This window comes from Miscanthus floridulus, chromosome 1 (genome assembly GCF_019320115.1).
Source record: "Miscanthus floridulus cultivar M001 chromosome 1, ASM1932011v1, whole genome shotgun sequence".
NCBI classification, from domain to species: domain Eukaryota; kingdom Viridiplantae; phylum Streptophyta; class Magnoliopsida; order Poales; family Poaceae; genus Miscanthus; species Miscanthus floridulus.
The window spans coordinates 175,702,587-175,718,696 of NC_089580.1; the positions used below are offsets into that span (position 1 = coordinate 175,702,587).

Genomic DNA, 16,110 nt, shown 5'->3' on the forward strand with positions numbered 1-16,110 from the left:
CCTGTTCTCGACCGCAAGTATTTCATCACCACCTACGAAATTTGTACTACAAACTTTATTAAAGTGTCGAGTATGCGTTCTATAGAATTTTGGTTCAATAAAAATTCATCTAGAACCCTAAGTGAAACAACGCGGCATGAAATATAACACTATATTACACACATTTATACATAAGTATGATGCTCATGTAGTGTTTTAGCAAAAGACTATATAGTGTAACACCGAGGGTGTTACAGAAATGCACTCTTGGCATCCATTTGATAGAGCTTGATGTTGTGGGCATAAGCATAGGCTAGTAAGATTCTAATTGCTTCTAATCTAGCAACCGGGGCATATGTTTCTCCAAAGTCAAGACCTTCAACTTGTGTATAGCCTTATGCTACCAATCTTGCTTTGTTCCTTACTACTATCCCATCTTGATCTTGCTTGTTTCTATAGACCCATTTGGTTCCAATCACATTGTGTCCCTTTGGTCTCTCTACCAATTCCCATACTTGATTTCTTATGAAGTTATTCAATTCTTCATGCATAGCATTCACCCAATCAACATTCTTCAATGCTTCATCTATCTTCTTTGGTTCAATGGATGACACAAATTAGAAATGCTCACAAAATGAAGCCAATCTTGATCTTGTTTGTAGACCTCTAGAAATATCTCTAATTATAGTGTCCAATGGATGATCTCTTGCAATATTGGTTGGTTGGAGGATTAGAACTTGATTGCTTGCACTAGCTTGATCATTGGGTTAAAATGATGTACTAGCCACTTGATTTTGTTCATTGTCATGAGAGTCACTTGTACTTGCTTGATTTATATCATCTTGCACATTTGAGTTAGAGAGCACTTGCACTTGATCATCTTCATCATCATTCACTTGCCTAGGCCTCAATTCACCAACATCTATGTTCTTCAGAGCATTTAAAAGTTGAATGCCTCTAATATTTTCCAAGTTCTCATTCTCTTCTTATGAACCCTTGGTTTCATCAAATTCAACATCATGAACTTCCTCAAGAATACCACTATCCAAATTCCAAACTCTATATGCTTTGTTAGTAGTTGAGTATCCAAGTAGAAATCCTTCATCATATTTCTTATCAAACTTGCCCAATCTAGTACCTTTCTTCAAGATATAGCATTTGCAACCAAAGACCCAAAAATATGTAATGTTGGGCTTTCTACCATTCAAGAGCTCATATGGTGTCTTCTCTTTCAATGGATGACAATAGAGACAGTTGCTACAATAGCAAGCCGTGTTGATAGCTTTGGCCTAAAAAGATTGACTCATATTGTACTCACTAAGCATAGACCTTGCCATATCAATAAGTGTTCTATTCTTCCTATCAACAAGGCCATTTGATTATGGAGTGTACTTGGCTGAGAATTGATGTCTAATTCCAAATTCATCACACAACTCATCAATTCTAGTGTTCCTGAACTCACTACCATTGTCACTTCTAACTCTATTGATGGTTGTTTTAAACTCATTAGGAATATCTTTGACAAATGATTTAAATGTTGCAAACACATCACTTTTGTCCACTAGAAAGAGTATACACAAATGTATCTAGTATGAGCATCCACTATCACGAAGTCATATTTGTTACCACCAATGCTAGTGTATTGAGTTGGCCCAAACAAGTCCTGTGTAATAACTTAAATGCTTTACTAGTGCTCATCATGTTTTTCTTAGGATGGGTGTTTCCAACTTGTTTGCTGGCTTGATAAGAGCTACAAAGCTTATCTTTCTCAAACACAACATCTTTCAAGCCTTTAACCAAGTCATGCTTAACCAATCTATTCAATTATTTTATTCCAACATGACCAAGCCTTCTATGCCATAACCAACCCATACTAGACTTAGTGAACAAACATGCACTGTTCGCCTAAACGGTTGTTTAGCCCATTTAAACACCATGTAAATGCTACACGGTGGTGCACCATTTCTGTTTAATCATCCGTTTACCCTGTTTAATTGGCCGTTTAGCCAGTTTAATGGGACATTTTGCTCGAATAATGGCTAAACGGTAGGTGACCGACTGTTTACCGTTTAACGTTTAGGAAAACACTGCAAACATGTAGATAATTTAGCTTCACTAGCATTGAAATCAACCAAGTATAGATTCTCATATCTAAAGCCTTTGAAGATCAAGTTAGAGCCATCTACACTTATGATCTCTACATCATCTACCCCAAATATGTATTTAAATCCAAGATCACACAATTGAGCCATGGATAGCAAATTGAATTTCAAGCTCCCTACTAGCAACACATTGGATATGATCATGTCATTGGATATTGCAATCTTACCAAGCTCTTTGACCTTGCCTTTGCCATTGTCAAATGTGATACTATCATAACCATCATTAACATTGGTGTTGATTACATTGAACATTCTTGCATCACCAGTCATGTGTTGAGTGCGCCCACTATCAAGAACCCAATGCCTTCCTCTGGCTTTGTAATTAACCTACAAAAGAAGATCAATTATTTTTAGGTACCCAAACTTGCTTAGGTCCTTGAAGGTTAGTCATTAAGCTCTTTGGTACCCAAATGGCTTTTTTCTTTGAGCCCAGCCATGGTGCACCAATGAACTTAGCCTTCACACCATTAGTATCCTTGATAAGCACATAGAAAGAATCAAGCTTAATTGAGGATACATTGGCTTTAAACTTCTTGTTCGTGCACTTTTACTCTACCTAACCAACTTTCTTGTAACTAGTGCAAAACAGACCATCGTTCTTTATAAAACTAGTCTTGTAAGGAGTAAAGGCCGCCTTGCCTTTCTTGGGGGTATAGCCCAATCCCTCTTTATAGAGAGAAGCTCTTTGGCTACCTAAGCACATAAGCAAGCGGTTCTCACCACCATAGGCTTTGCCTAAGGTGCGAGTGAGCTCATTAACCTCCTTCTTGAGGGTCTCATTCTCAATTATTAGTGAGGCATCACAAGTGAAACCATCACTACTAGATGAGGTAGAAGTGGAAGTCCTACAAGAAGAGTTAGTGGGAGCAATAATGATAGGCTTATAGAAAGATTCATCAATTATGTCACATGTTAAGCCTTTGTCACATGTTACAACATGCTCCTTCTCATTTTGCTTATCAAGTAGAGAGGGATGAGCTTTTTCAAGCTTCTTGTGAGCCTTGCCAAGTTTCTCATGGGCTTCCTCTAGCCTCTCATGAGATGCATTGAGCTCATTAAATGCTTGCTTAAGGGCTTTTAGTTCCTTTCACAAGTCTTTGCATTCCCTTCTTTTAATATCAAAATATTCTTTAGCATCTTCTAACATGACAATTAGTTCATTTTTAGTGGGTTCATCATCATTGTCACTTTCACTTTCATTATCATGTTTCTCATCACATCCATCATCACAAGTTTATATCTTAGTGGCCTTAGCCATGAAGCATGATGGAGTGTTGAAGAGAGAAGGCTTCTCATTGATAACAATGTTTGCAAGTGCCTTCTTCTTTATGGTCTTATCATCATCACTTGAGGAAGCATCACTATCCCAAGTGACTATATATGAACCCCCCTTCTTCTTCTTCTTCTTGAAGGTCATCTTGTCCTTCTTCTTGCTCTTCTTGTCATCATCATCATTGTCACTATTGTATGGGCATTGAGCAACAAGATGATCCTTGCTTCCACACTTGAAGCACCTTCTTCACTCTCCCTTGTTCTTGGATGAAGACTTCTTTCTTCTAGCACGGTAGCCCTTCTTCACCATGAACTTGCTAAATCTCTTGACAAAGAGTGCTATCTTCTCATCATCCATCTCATCAAAGCTCAAGTCTTTATCTTCACTTGATGATTCTTGCTTTGCCTTGCCCTTGGATGATGTGGCCTTGAATGTCACACTCTTCGTCCTGTCATCCTTCTTCTCATCTTTCTTCTCCTTCTTTTCTTCCTTCTTATCATCATCTCTATAAGTGTCATCGATCATCACATCTCCCAACACTTGGTTTGGTATCATGGTGTCCAAACCACTCCTCACTAGAATAGTGACCAATGTGCCAAATCTCGAAGGTAAGCATCTCAAAAACTTGTGGGAGAAATCTTTGTCCTTTACTTCTTCTCCAAGTGCTTTGCGATCATTGACAAGCACTTAAAGCCTATGGAACATCTCTGCCATACTCTCATCCTCTATCTTGAAGCTTGCAAACTTCTCCTTCAGAATGTATGCCTTTGCACCCTTCACCGCTTGAGTGCCCTCAAAGGATTCCTCCAACTTCTTCCATGCCTCATGAGCCATCTTAATGTTCTTGATTTGCTCAAATATTCTCTCATCCAATGCATCATGAATGGCACTAAGAGCAATGTCATTGTTTTGGAGCAATACTTCTTCGACAGCGGTGGGAGACTCCTCATTGGCAATCTCAATCTTGGTCTCCACCACCTTCCAAACCTTACTATTGATTAACTTGATATATGTTGTTATCTTAGCCTTTCAATAGGGATAGTTGGAGCCATAAAATTGGGCGGCTTCTTCGTATTGTTGATTTAAGCTATTTTGACACCGAAGGTTGTTAAGCTTCAAATCAAGGTGACCACGGCTCTGATACCACTTGAAAGGTCCTAATGGCTATAGGAGGGGTGAATGGCCTATTAAAAAAATTCTATAACAACACTTAGCAAAGATGTTAGAAAATTAAACGGTGAAGTAAGTGTTGTACCAGCCTACTAAAAGTGCAAGCCACCTACCACAATTCTAGTATTTATAGTCTCTATCCACACAAAGGCTATGTTACTACACTAAGTTAGTGAGCTCTCAAAGGCTAACTAAAGAGCCTCACTAACCACTAGACCTGATACAAGCTAGCTCTCACAACTAATTACACTAAAGAGCGTAGCGACACTAAGAATGTAATGCAAGAGATGGTGGTGATGATTATACTGACGTGTCGATGAGTGAGCCAATCACAAGATGATCACAATCAATCATAAGATAACCAATAAAATCCTCAGACAATGATGATACAAGATTTTTTACTGAGGTTCACTTGCTTGCCGGCAAGCTAGTCCTTATTGTGGTGATTCACTCACTCGGACATTCACGCACTAATTGGCATCACACACCAAACCCGCAACTGGGTGCGCACAACCAACACAAGATGAGGATCACCCAAGCCATGAGCAATCCACTAGAGTACCTTTTGGCTCTCTATCAGGGAAAGGTCAAGAACCCCTCACAATCACCATGATCGGAACCAGAGACAATCACCTTCCTCTGCTCGACTATCCTCACTGCACCAAGCCATCTAGGTGGTGGCAACTACCAAGAGAAATAAGCGAATCTCACAGCAAAATACAATCACCAAGTGCCTCTAGATGCAATCACTCAAGCAATGCATTTGGATTCACTCACAATCTCACAAAGATAATGAATCAATGATAGAGATGAGTGGGAGGGCTTTGGCTAAGCTCACAAGGTTGCTATGTCAATGCAAATAGCCAAGAAAGTGAGATTGAGTCAACCATGAGGCTTAAATAGAGTCCCCCTCGAAATAGATTCATTAGGTCACATAAGTGACCATCAAACCCGCAGACACGGGCCATCGAACCATCCGACGCCTGGGTTCGATGCCAGCTAGAGCCAACACCGAGCTGCCATGTGTCCCATTTAAACTAAAGTAACCATTGCCACACAAACGATCACTGACACCACCATTGGACTCAAGCTACAGACGTAGCGTTAGACTAGGCATAGTGTCAGTCCGATGCACTCCGGGAACCAGAGAGGGTAAAATCCATTGAACTCGAGTTTGATGCACACTGTTGGACCCAGCCCTCAGTCCGATGCTGCCACATGTTAGCACCATGTCAAACCTCTCTTTTCCCGTGCAAGTGAATAGGGCACGCAACCCGTCCGATGCACCTACGTGCCTAGGTCCGATGCTCTAGCGTTAGTGCGCTAAGTTAGGGTCAGCCATCAGACCTAGCCAGAGGCCGGTCCGATGCTCTGAGGATCAAGGGTCTGATGCCCCTGTTTCACTTCTCCTCAAGCATAACTTCTCTACCCTTGCTCAAATATGCTAACCACCAAGTGTATCACCTTGTGCTTGTGTGTTAGCATATTTTCATAAACATTTTCAAGGATGTTAGCACTCCACTAGATCTAAATGCATATGCAATGAGTTAGAGCATCTAGTCACACTTTGATAACCGCATTTCGATATGAGTTTCACCTCTCTTAATAGTATGGCTATCGATCCTAAATGTGATCATACTCGCTAAGTGTCTCGGTCACCAAACCCAAAAGCTCCTATTAAGTTTCACCTTTGCCTTAAGCTTTTTGTTTTTCTCTTTCTTCTTTTCCAAGCTGAGCACCTAATCACCATGGTCACCACACCATCATCATGATCTTCATCATTGCTCCACCACTTGGAATAGTGCTACCTATCTCATGATCACTTTGATAAACTAGGTTAGCACTTAGGATTTCATCAATTCACCAAAACCAAACTAGAGCTTTTAGCTACTGCCAGCTGTTGTACGTCCACGACCACGGTGAGGAGTTGGCTTGTCACGAGGTTTGATCATCTTCCTCTTCCCTCTCCGATCATTGTCTCCGCCGAAAGCCATCTTAGTTCTCATGGATTTGGGGAGGAAAGGGAAGAAGTGACTCCGCCCAAGAGTCTTAGTGACCGTTGGCATCGTAGAAGAAGGCCAGCAGTCGGTGCAGCATCGCTAGAGCATTAGTGAGAAAGCACGGCGATGGTAGGGCGATGCGAACGCGTGATAGAGAGAGAGAGCGTCGTGTTGAGTGAATGGGAGAGAGAGTTACCCAGGGCTGGTTTGGATAAGAAAGGAAAAATGGGCCCTACGGTAACTAGCCGTTGTGGGCTGAATTTCACCTGGAATTCAAAGTGCAGCACTGCCGCATGCCACACGTGGCACTGCCACAAAGCAGCATAGCCGCGAGGTGGGCACGGCATAGCCACACACCCTAGAATAGTGGGAATAAGCTACTAACCAAATAGCTCTACATATATAGGATATGGACACATATCTCAAGCATATTATGATCAGCAACAGATAATCAATACACACCATGATCATAATATACCTGCTGCTTTTGATAAAACATTTTGAAGCGCAAGAATTAAACCTTTGAAATTCTTTTTACCTATGCATACTAGTTGATCAAACAAAGGTGTGCTACAATTCAAACCACATTATGAGAATCAAGTATATTTAGCTCACTACGCAGAGCACAAAACCTTGACTCATCGAGAGGCTTAGTGAAGATGTCGGCTAGTTGCTTTTCCGTGCTCACATGGTGAATTTCTATATCTCCTTTGGTTTCATGGTCTCTCAAGAAATGATGTCGGAAGTCTATGTGCTTAGTTCTTGAGTGGCTTACGGGATTGTTTGCTAGCTTTATGGCACTTTCATTGTCACACAATAATGGGATTTTGGTATAGCGACATCCAAAATCATGAAGGGTTTGCCTCATCCAAAGTAGTTGAGCACAACATGCACCGGCTACAACATACACGGCCTCCACGGTGGAAAGGGCTACACAATTTTGCTTCTTAGAACTCTAAGACACTAGGGACCATCCAAGGAATTGACATATCCCCAAAGTGCTTTTTCAATCTACTTTGTAACTGGTGTAATCGGAATCTAAATATCCAAGTAGATCGAACTTAGAGCCTTTAGGATATCATAAGCCAAGGTTAGGAGTGTGTACTAAATATCTCAAGATTCTCTTAATGGCCACCAAGTGACACTCTTTTGGGTTAGCTTGAAATCTAGCACACATTCACACACTAAGCATAATATTGGGCCTAGATGCGCATAAATAAAGTAGAGAGCCGATCATGGAGCGATATACCTTGGTATCCATGGCTTTTCCTTCATCATTGAGATTTAGATGTCCATTGGTTGGCATGGGAGTTTTGATAGTCTTGGCATTCACCATGTCAAACTTCTTGAGCATATCATGGGTGTACTTCATTTGGCTAATAAAAGTTTCATCCTTCACTTGCTTGATTTGAAATCCGAGAAAGAACTTCAATTCACCCATCATGAATATCTCAAATCTCTTGGTCATAATCCTACTAAACTCCTCATAAAAAGTGTGATTAGTACTACCAAATATTCTGTCATCGACATATATTTGGCACACAAAGATATCTTTACCAACTTTGCGAGTAAAAAGGGTAGGATCAGCTTTGCCTATTTCAAAGCCTTGTTTAAGGAAGAATTTCTTAAGGTATTCATACCATGCTCTTGGTGCTTACTTAAGCCCATAGAGCACCTTTTGGAGTTTGTAGACATGGTTGGGAAACTTGGAATCTTTAAAGCCCAGTGGTTGCTCAACATAGACAAGTTCCTAAATAGTGCCATTGAGGAATGCATTCTTCACATCCATTTGATATAGCATGAATTTATGATGAGCAGCATAAGCTAGAAGCATTTAGATTGCTTCAAGCCTTACCACTAGTGCATATGTTTCTTCAAAGTCTTGGTGTAGGGGATGACTTGTGGATAGCAACGGTTGCAATTTTCTCATCTTCTTCACTTGTGCTCTCACTAGTTGAGTCCCATTCATGCCCAATGTGAGCTTTTCCCATGTACTTCTTGATCTTTTTATGATCGGCCTTGTCCTCTTTCTTGTCCTTCTTGTACTTGTTATCTTTGATCTCATATGGACACTTGGTAATAAAGTGATCGGTACTATCACAATTGTAGCATGTTTTCTTCTTCTTGTTTGGAAACTTTCTCTTCACTACCTTGTATCCTTGCTTCTTTAGACCTTTTTGAAATCTCTTCATAAACAGAGCAACATCATCAACATTCTCATAATGTTCATCATCATTTTCATCTTCACTTGAGGATGATGTAGTCTCTACTTGCTCTTGGATTTGCTTGCTTGCTTTAGGCTTGCTTGTTGAAGCTTGCTTGTTAATGTTGAAATTGCTAGTAGAGCCTTGCTTGCTTGATTTGTTGGCCTTGAGAGCTACATCCTTGATCTTTATGCCATATAATTTTTCTAGCAACTCACCAAGCTTCTTCCTCTCATTTGCTTCTTTTCTTTGCATGTCAAAGGTCAAGATTCTCCCAAGTATATCATTTAGTGTGAAGTATTCAAACTTCTTCTTGTCTCTAATTAGAGTCACCACGGTCTCATTTCTAGGTGAATAAGCTTCCAACATAATCTTCACTATCTTGTGATCATCTAGCTAATCACCACCATAGCCTCTAATCTTGCCCACCATGGTCATCAATCTATCAAACATCTCTTGTGGCCCTTCTCCATCCAAGATCATGAACCGGTTGAGCTTGGCCATCAACAAATCAATTCTTGCCTTCCTCACTTTGTCAACCCCTTTATGTGCAAGGTGCAAGGTATCCCATATTTGCTTGGCAACATCAATACCAATCACCCTATTGTACTCATCACCATCCAAAGCACTAAGCAACACACTTGTGGCTTGACCATTGAGATGAATAATTCTCATTTCATCTAGAGTTGGATTCTTGGTATCAACCGGTGGCTCAAATCCATTATAGACAACTTCCCAAATGCCGGGGTGAAGACCTATAAGATAGGCTCTCATCAAGTGCTTTCACTTGGCAAAGTTAGTCCCATCGAAATAAGGTAACTTGTCCACGGGCACATTGATGAAAGACCTCCGATCATGGTTAGTCATAGGCATAGAAGAATAGTTAAAGGATACGGTGGCATATTTGTTGTTGGAGTCTGCTTTGCCTTTTCCTTTCTTCTCCTTCTTGCCTCCGTTAGACACTTGGTAGGACTCATCATCATCTCCATCTTTGGAACTACTTGAAATGTCACTTGATGATGCATTGGTTGTCTTCTCTTCTTCTTCCTTCTTCTTTCTAGCTTATCTTCTTTTTCTTCTTGCTTCTCTCTTGAGCTTTATTTCTTCTTTTCTTTGCTTCTTGTCCTCTAACCTTTGTGCTCCTTCTTCTTCTTTTCTCTTGCTTCTCTTTTTACCTTTCTAGCTGCCTTCCTTTTTCTTCTTTTTTCATCATTTAGAGCTTTCTCGGCATCGGTAGCCTCAATCTGTGGGAGTGTGGTATTGCTTGTTGTAGAAGCACTTAGCTCACTGTTGTCGGTGTCATACAACTCCACATCCTCTGGATCGACATCAATGGGCTTCACACCACTAGTACCACCTCCAGACTCCATACCTCATGCAGTAAAGCCCTCATGAGGTAACCTGCTCTAATACCACTTGTAGGATCTCTGGTTAACCTAGAGGGGGGTGAATAGGCCTGTTAAAACAAACTTAAGCAAATGTTAAATTCCACTCCACAGCACTACCACTTTGAGCCCATGGTACTATTACTCTATGGCACTATCAGGCCAGAACAGCGGTATTGCCACACCTGTAAACAACTTCAAGGCACAATTCAAAATCTATGTATGGAAACTTAGATCAGAGAAATCACTAAGGTTACTACAGGTATATAGTTCATAGATCGACAGCTAAAAGTGGTAGGAACACCATACACAAGTAGACCACCCACAAACCCTAGAAATCACCTCAACTACAATTTGAAATGCAAGTGGAGTAAATCAAGCACAAGGTGACACTAGTATTTATCTCGTGGTTTAGCTCGCCATAAAGGCTTGCCTAAGTCCACATTGTTGAGGTTAGCCACTAAGGCTTAGAGCTTTGCAACCTTTCTCTTTCTCAAGTCAAGAGAGTTAACTCTTAAGATGAGGGCTGAGTTTACTAGCTTCTAGAGATAGTTACAAACCTCCTGGGGCTACCATACAAGTTGACAAACTCCACGGGCGATGCTCTAGCCGGCTAGGAGCAAGCTCCAAGAGTAACAAACACAACCACCAGCCAAAACATGAACCAAGTGCTCTTTTGAGTTGGGAAATCAGTGGATCTGCTCTCTAATCAAGATTGACACCTTTTTCTCTCAAGGATTGATGGAGAAAACACAAGGGAAAGCTTGAGAGCTTTTGGGCACCAATAGAGGAGAGAAAGAACAAGAGCTGAGACAAAAGGCATCAGTCTGAAAGGTTGGGCGAGGAAGAAGACCATTGTGAGGGAAGGAAAGAGGTATAAATACCTCCCTAGATCCCAACGGTTAGATAAGTCATGGCAGTGCCATGTCTTACCCGCGGTAGTGCCACTCTATGGCATAGCTGTGCCTTAGGTGCGGCACTACCGCAACAAGCCTGACAACAGAGATAAAAGAGTGTTGAGCAAGCTGTCATGGCTGAACTTTTGAGGATGCTTGAGTGTAAGATTGAGCACTTGGTAACACAAGTTGGCTTAATCATTGTGTCCCCCTTTATAGTATGACTTTTTCTACACTTAAATTTGAAATATAAAAGAATATAAACCTCCTTTGAGTTTGAAGCCATCAACATTTATAATTGGGGGTTCCTCCGTTTTGTATAACATCCTCGATTCTAAATTCCCTACTTGTAATCTTGATAAATCTCATTAGTCCTCTAATTAAGCGGTCATTATCACCAAAACCCACAACTATAACTTGATTACACTTTCAATTATCGATCAAGAAATCAAAACAGTCTCGCACTCTCACCTCATCCCATTCGGAAGGAAAAAGTCCATTTTACCTCCCTCAACTATCCTCGAAGTTAAGTTTTCCTCGCTAAACTCGAAAACCGGGTAAACCACCTCCCTCAGCTTTTAAAACCGTTTATTTTACCTCCCTCACCCGGTTATAGGTGGTTTTCAAAGGCGGTTTTATCTTTTCTTTTTTTATTTATTTTGGCTAAATATTTAAAAAATCATAGTAAATCACAGAAAAAATCATAAAATGGAAAATCCACTTTTGTTGGACTCCACATAAGCAATAAACATATAATATGGTATTCCTTAGTAAAAAGTTTTTGCTATAGCTTTAGATCTATGTTTTTTTGTAATTAATTCATAGCTGCAGTTTCTATGGTCCAATTGTGATAAAATTTTATGGTAGTCTAATAATTTTATGCTTTAACTGTTGTAAAAATTTCATACTTATTTCTATTTTTACACACTTTTAACTATTTTAAAACTATTTAACAAGCATAAAAATAAATAAATTTATAACTCAGTTATACATGATCCAATGAGCATAAAAGTTTTACTATAGTTCAATAATATAATAATTAACCCACCATAAAAATTTCATCATAATTGGACCATAGGAACTGCAGTTTTGAATTAATTATAGAAAAGCATAGATCTAAAGCTACATCAAAAACTTTATACTAATACGTACCATATTATATATTCAGTGTGTAGATCTACTCATGTGGAGTCTAAGAAAATTGAATTTTTCATTTTATGATTTTCTGTGATTTACTATGATTTTTTAAAAAAATCAGGCAAAATAAATAAAAAATAAAAAGACAAAACCGCCTTTGAAATCCACCTATAACTGGGTCAGGAGGTAAAATGAATGGTTTTAAAAGTTGAGGGAGGTAGTTTACTCGGTTTTTGAGTTTAGGAAGGAAAACTTGATTTTGAAGATGGTTCAGCAAGATAAAATGGACTTTTTCCCATCCCGAAAACATTCATTGGGCCAAAGTGCAGGGGAGAGAACTGCTCCAGCCTGATGGACGAGTGGGCCTCCCTCTTCCACTTGGGCCGCTTCTGGACGCGGACGGCTTGCTCGGCCTTCGTCTCCGCTTCTCTTGCGCTCTCGACTTGCTGGCTGGCCGGGCCCCTGGCCCCCTGCTGCTGCTCGCCTTCCTGTCTCGCGCGTCACAATGGAAATCGAGGACGACGACGATGCGGCGGCGGTGGCGGCGAGGTGGCCGAGTTCATTCAAGCGCCGCCACCTCCTCCAGTTCCTTCTCCACGCCTCCAAGGTGAGCACTATTCTGTGCCTTCTGTTCCCAAGCGGCCAAGCCCAACTTCAAAACCCTGATAGACCTGAGCTGCAACATCCCACGATTTCCTCGCAGCGGCTCGACCTCCGGCCCATCGTCAAGTACGCCGCGCTTACCTTCTTCGCCGGCCGCTTCCTCCCGGCGCTCCCGAGGTGATCCATCATTCACTCCTTCTGCTTGTCTGGGGGAACGAAGGTTCTCATCCCTTGCCCCCGGTTGCTGCAGGAAGATGGGGTTCTGCGGCGCGCGAAGCGGCCGAGTCGTCAGGTCCTGGCTCCTCGAGCCCCTGAGGGACAGCAACCTCGAGCTATTCGCGCTCGTCGCGGTGTGGATTGCCAGCAAGGTTAGAGACACTGTAAGCCTTTCCTTTGAGCTAACGCTGTGTGCTTTCATGTCGCGGGCGGGTAGTACTACCTTGCCTTCTCTGTGCAATTCTTCCTTCAGATCCACGATCGGAGGCCGATGTCAGTGAAGAGCCTCAAAGCCCTGGGTGATCGCATCATTGCCGACCAGCATTTCATGTGCCGTGATTTCGCCACTGCTGTGAGTTCATGATAAACTGTCTATTCCTTTTCTGAATGCTTACTTGTCGTGACTGAATCACTGAAGGTGTTTTCTCTAATCTGTAATGCTGCAGGAATTGGTGTTCTTGGAGGTAACTCCTGGCTAAGATTATTACTGGACAATAGGTTAAGTTGATAGGGTCAACTATGTTATATTCTTTTTGTTTTTTTGTGGGATTTTAGGTAGTGGATCACAACATTGGATCTTCAAGCATTGCTTTCATATACCTGGAGGAGCTTCTCATCCACTTCAGGTTATTTGGATTGCTTTCAACCTTTTTCTGATCTGTAAACAGTAGTTAACCCTGTTCAAGGCAAACTATGAAACCTGAAAGTGTGAATGATGGGAGCTTATACAAAATATTCTTTTTTTGTTGTTGTGAATTACCATTATTATAGTAATGAAATCTCTCTCATCTAGTCCTCGTTTTTATTTTATCACAAACATGTGTACTCCGTCCGTCTTAAAATAAGTGCACATCTCGCACATCGAGGAGTCAACTAATTTATGTTTAACTAAATATATATAAGTACTAATACTTATGATATCAAATAAATATCATTAGATTAATCACACCATATATTTTCATAGTAAACCTATTTAGAGGTCCAAATGCTAATACTATTTCCTATAAATACAGTCAAACTAGAGATTTGTTGACTCCTCGAAGTGCGAGATGTGCAATTATTTTGGGGCGGAGGGAGTAGCAAGTAGTAACTAATCACAACTAAAATGTTAACTGTGTCACATTCTGTTTTCTCACTCTTAGGAAGCAGACTGTGTAGCTCTTTATAGCAGCTTTTAGCACCAAATATCTTTCTGAGAAATGCTAAAATGGGGGCACATTAGCGAAAATAATCTCATAACATGTCTCCTATCTACAATATATCTTCTCTTGTTTTCACAAGTGAATCTGGCGATACGAAAAAATAAGAAAAGAAATTTCATATTGGATAATCAGAAAATTCCTCTAGATATCCTTCTTAATAGAAAGATGTACAGCTCTCCCGCGTGTTTGATAAAAAGAAAATCTCCTAAACCCCCCTATTGAACGACTTGTTTGATTCCCATGTTTGTACAGTTTCACCAATCCTACAAAGTACAAACTAATGACCACTGGAATTATTATCAGTAAGTACTAAGCAAATGAATCATTATTAGTATTGCTATTACTATTGCTAGTATTTTACCATAGTTGGACAGCTGTGTGAATTACTACTAGTTGCTAGTTATTGACTTCTTGATATAAATAAACATAGCTTTATATTTTTCAATTAATTCACTCCTTATTTTCTTCGTCACTGCCAGGGAAATATCAAAATTAGGTGAACTTTTGGATCTGGAAGTGTGCATGGAAATTTTGGACATTCTGTATGAAACAGAAGATACCTCATTACTTTTCAATTCTCCCTGCTCACTTGCTGCTTCCACTCTTGTATGTATGCTGCATTCTAACTGCACATATTTTGGAAAATGGTTTGCACCAAAGCAATGCCTGACACAAGTAGTTTCAATCATTTTCAGGTTGCTGCATATGCTATATCAGTTCCTAAGCAAACATGGGAGTTTCCAATCCTTCCTTGGGGTAAGCAATTAGAATAGTCCAGATTATTTACATATAATTGAATACTTTCTATCCATTTGAAATAACACAAACAGCCCTTATTGTAGCTTAGGTTTAGATTATCTTGGTATCTACCACAACAAGGAGTATCAAGTTAACTCATGAGGTGACACATTAAAACAATTACATTTTGCAGTCAGGTTTGCTACATCGTACGATGAAGAGGAAATCATAAAGATTGTTCTGACAATTCTCCTGCATGTGCTCAAACCGGATGAGATCAAAGAGAAGGACAAGGGAGGTTTTGATGCCAGATGTTTGTCGTGAGTATGTGATATGTAGAGCACGAGATTGTGCCCCAATTTTGCTTTTGAGTTCTGAAGTATTAACCATCTAACTGACTAACTGAGTTCAGCAGATACATGCTTTTAGAAGACACTGTAGCTAGTTTTTGATAGGTGGTTTTGAGTTTGAGATGCCCAGAATACTCCTGTGAACTAAACCATATGATGATTAAGGGAGTGCGCATAGGTGCCTTGCAATGGAATTCTGTATTGGATGTATGTTGAAGAAGATGCCTGCTAAAGTAATCATAAACATTTGCAATAGTAACGCCTTTGACGTTGCAATTCAAGTTAGGCATAATTATGATACATCAATGTAAATTATGTAATGGCAATTAAGCTCCTTGAGTTCTCCAATGGAAGGATGTTGCCTTGCCATATGCCTAGGTGCACTCTGAGAACTTTCTCTTCAAATTCTTGGGTTTTTTCCCTTTCTTTTTATTTAATGTGCAAGACAACTCAACACGTGTGAAGTGGCATGGTATAATGATGATTCGTCGAAGTAATGGAATATGCTGATGTACCGTATTCAATTTTCTAAAGTAGATAGCATATCAAGATACAGATGGTCTATCAACTCTCGTTGAGATTTTCTGCGATGTCCAAGACTTCTGTTTGTTTTCCTAGTCGAAAGGAAAGAGTGGTGCACCAAGAGTCAAGGCCATGCATGGGGTCCAAGGAGTGGTTGATGACTGAGGTTCATAGTATTCCCCCCACAGTGTACAACAGCCAGATATTCTCAAACAAATGAATTCCAGAAGCTAACATGTCTTCGAGTTTATTGACCAGTGCAATCCAAGCCTC

The 16,110-nt window shown here is 40.4% G+C and overlaps 1 protein-coding gene across 2 annotated transcripts; it reads left to right on the forward strand.

Moving 5' to 3' along the window:
• The first annotated feature begins 12,674 nt into the window (after positions 1 to 12,674).
• On the forward strand, positions 12,675 to 15,758 carry LOC136503146 (cyclin-J18-like). Of its 2 annotated transcripts, XM_066498323.1 has the most exons (9): positions 12,675 to 12,813; positions 12,910 to 12,986; positions 13,060 to 13,177; positions 13,279 to 13,377; positions 13,472 to 13,489; positions 13,581 to 13,651; positions 14,707 to 14,833; positions 14,923 to 14,983; positions 15,159 to 15,738. In XM_066498323.1, the coding sequence occupies exons 1-9, from the start codon at positions 12,712 to 12,714 to the stop codon at positions 15,287 to 15,289; spliced, it is 804 nt and encodes a 267-aa protein (XP_066354420.1). In that variant the 5' UTR covers positions 12,675 to 12,711; the 3' UTR covers positions 15,290 to 15,738. The 2 variants fall into 2 exon arrangements, with proteins under 2 accessions (XP_066354420.1, XP_066354415.1); XM_066498318.1 differs by having other exon boundaries at positions 12,910 to 13,177; positions 15,159 to 15,758.
• Positions 15,759 to 16,110: the final 352 nt, after the last annotated feature.

Coding starts and splice junctions, on each gene's coding strand:
- LOC136503146 (XM_066498318.1), top strand. CDS start 12,734: ATGCGGCGGCGGTGGCGGCGAGGTGGCCGAGTTCATTCAAGCGCCGCC. Junction 12,814..12,909: donor TCCTTCTCCACGCCTCCAAG/GTGAGCACTATT, acceptor ATTTCCTCGCAG/CGGCTCGACCTCCGGCCCAT. Junction 14,984..15,158: donor GTTTCCAATCCTTCCTTGGG/GTAAGCAATTAG, acceptor TACATTTTGCAG/TCAGGTTTGCTACATCGTAC.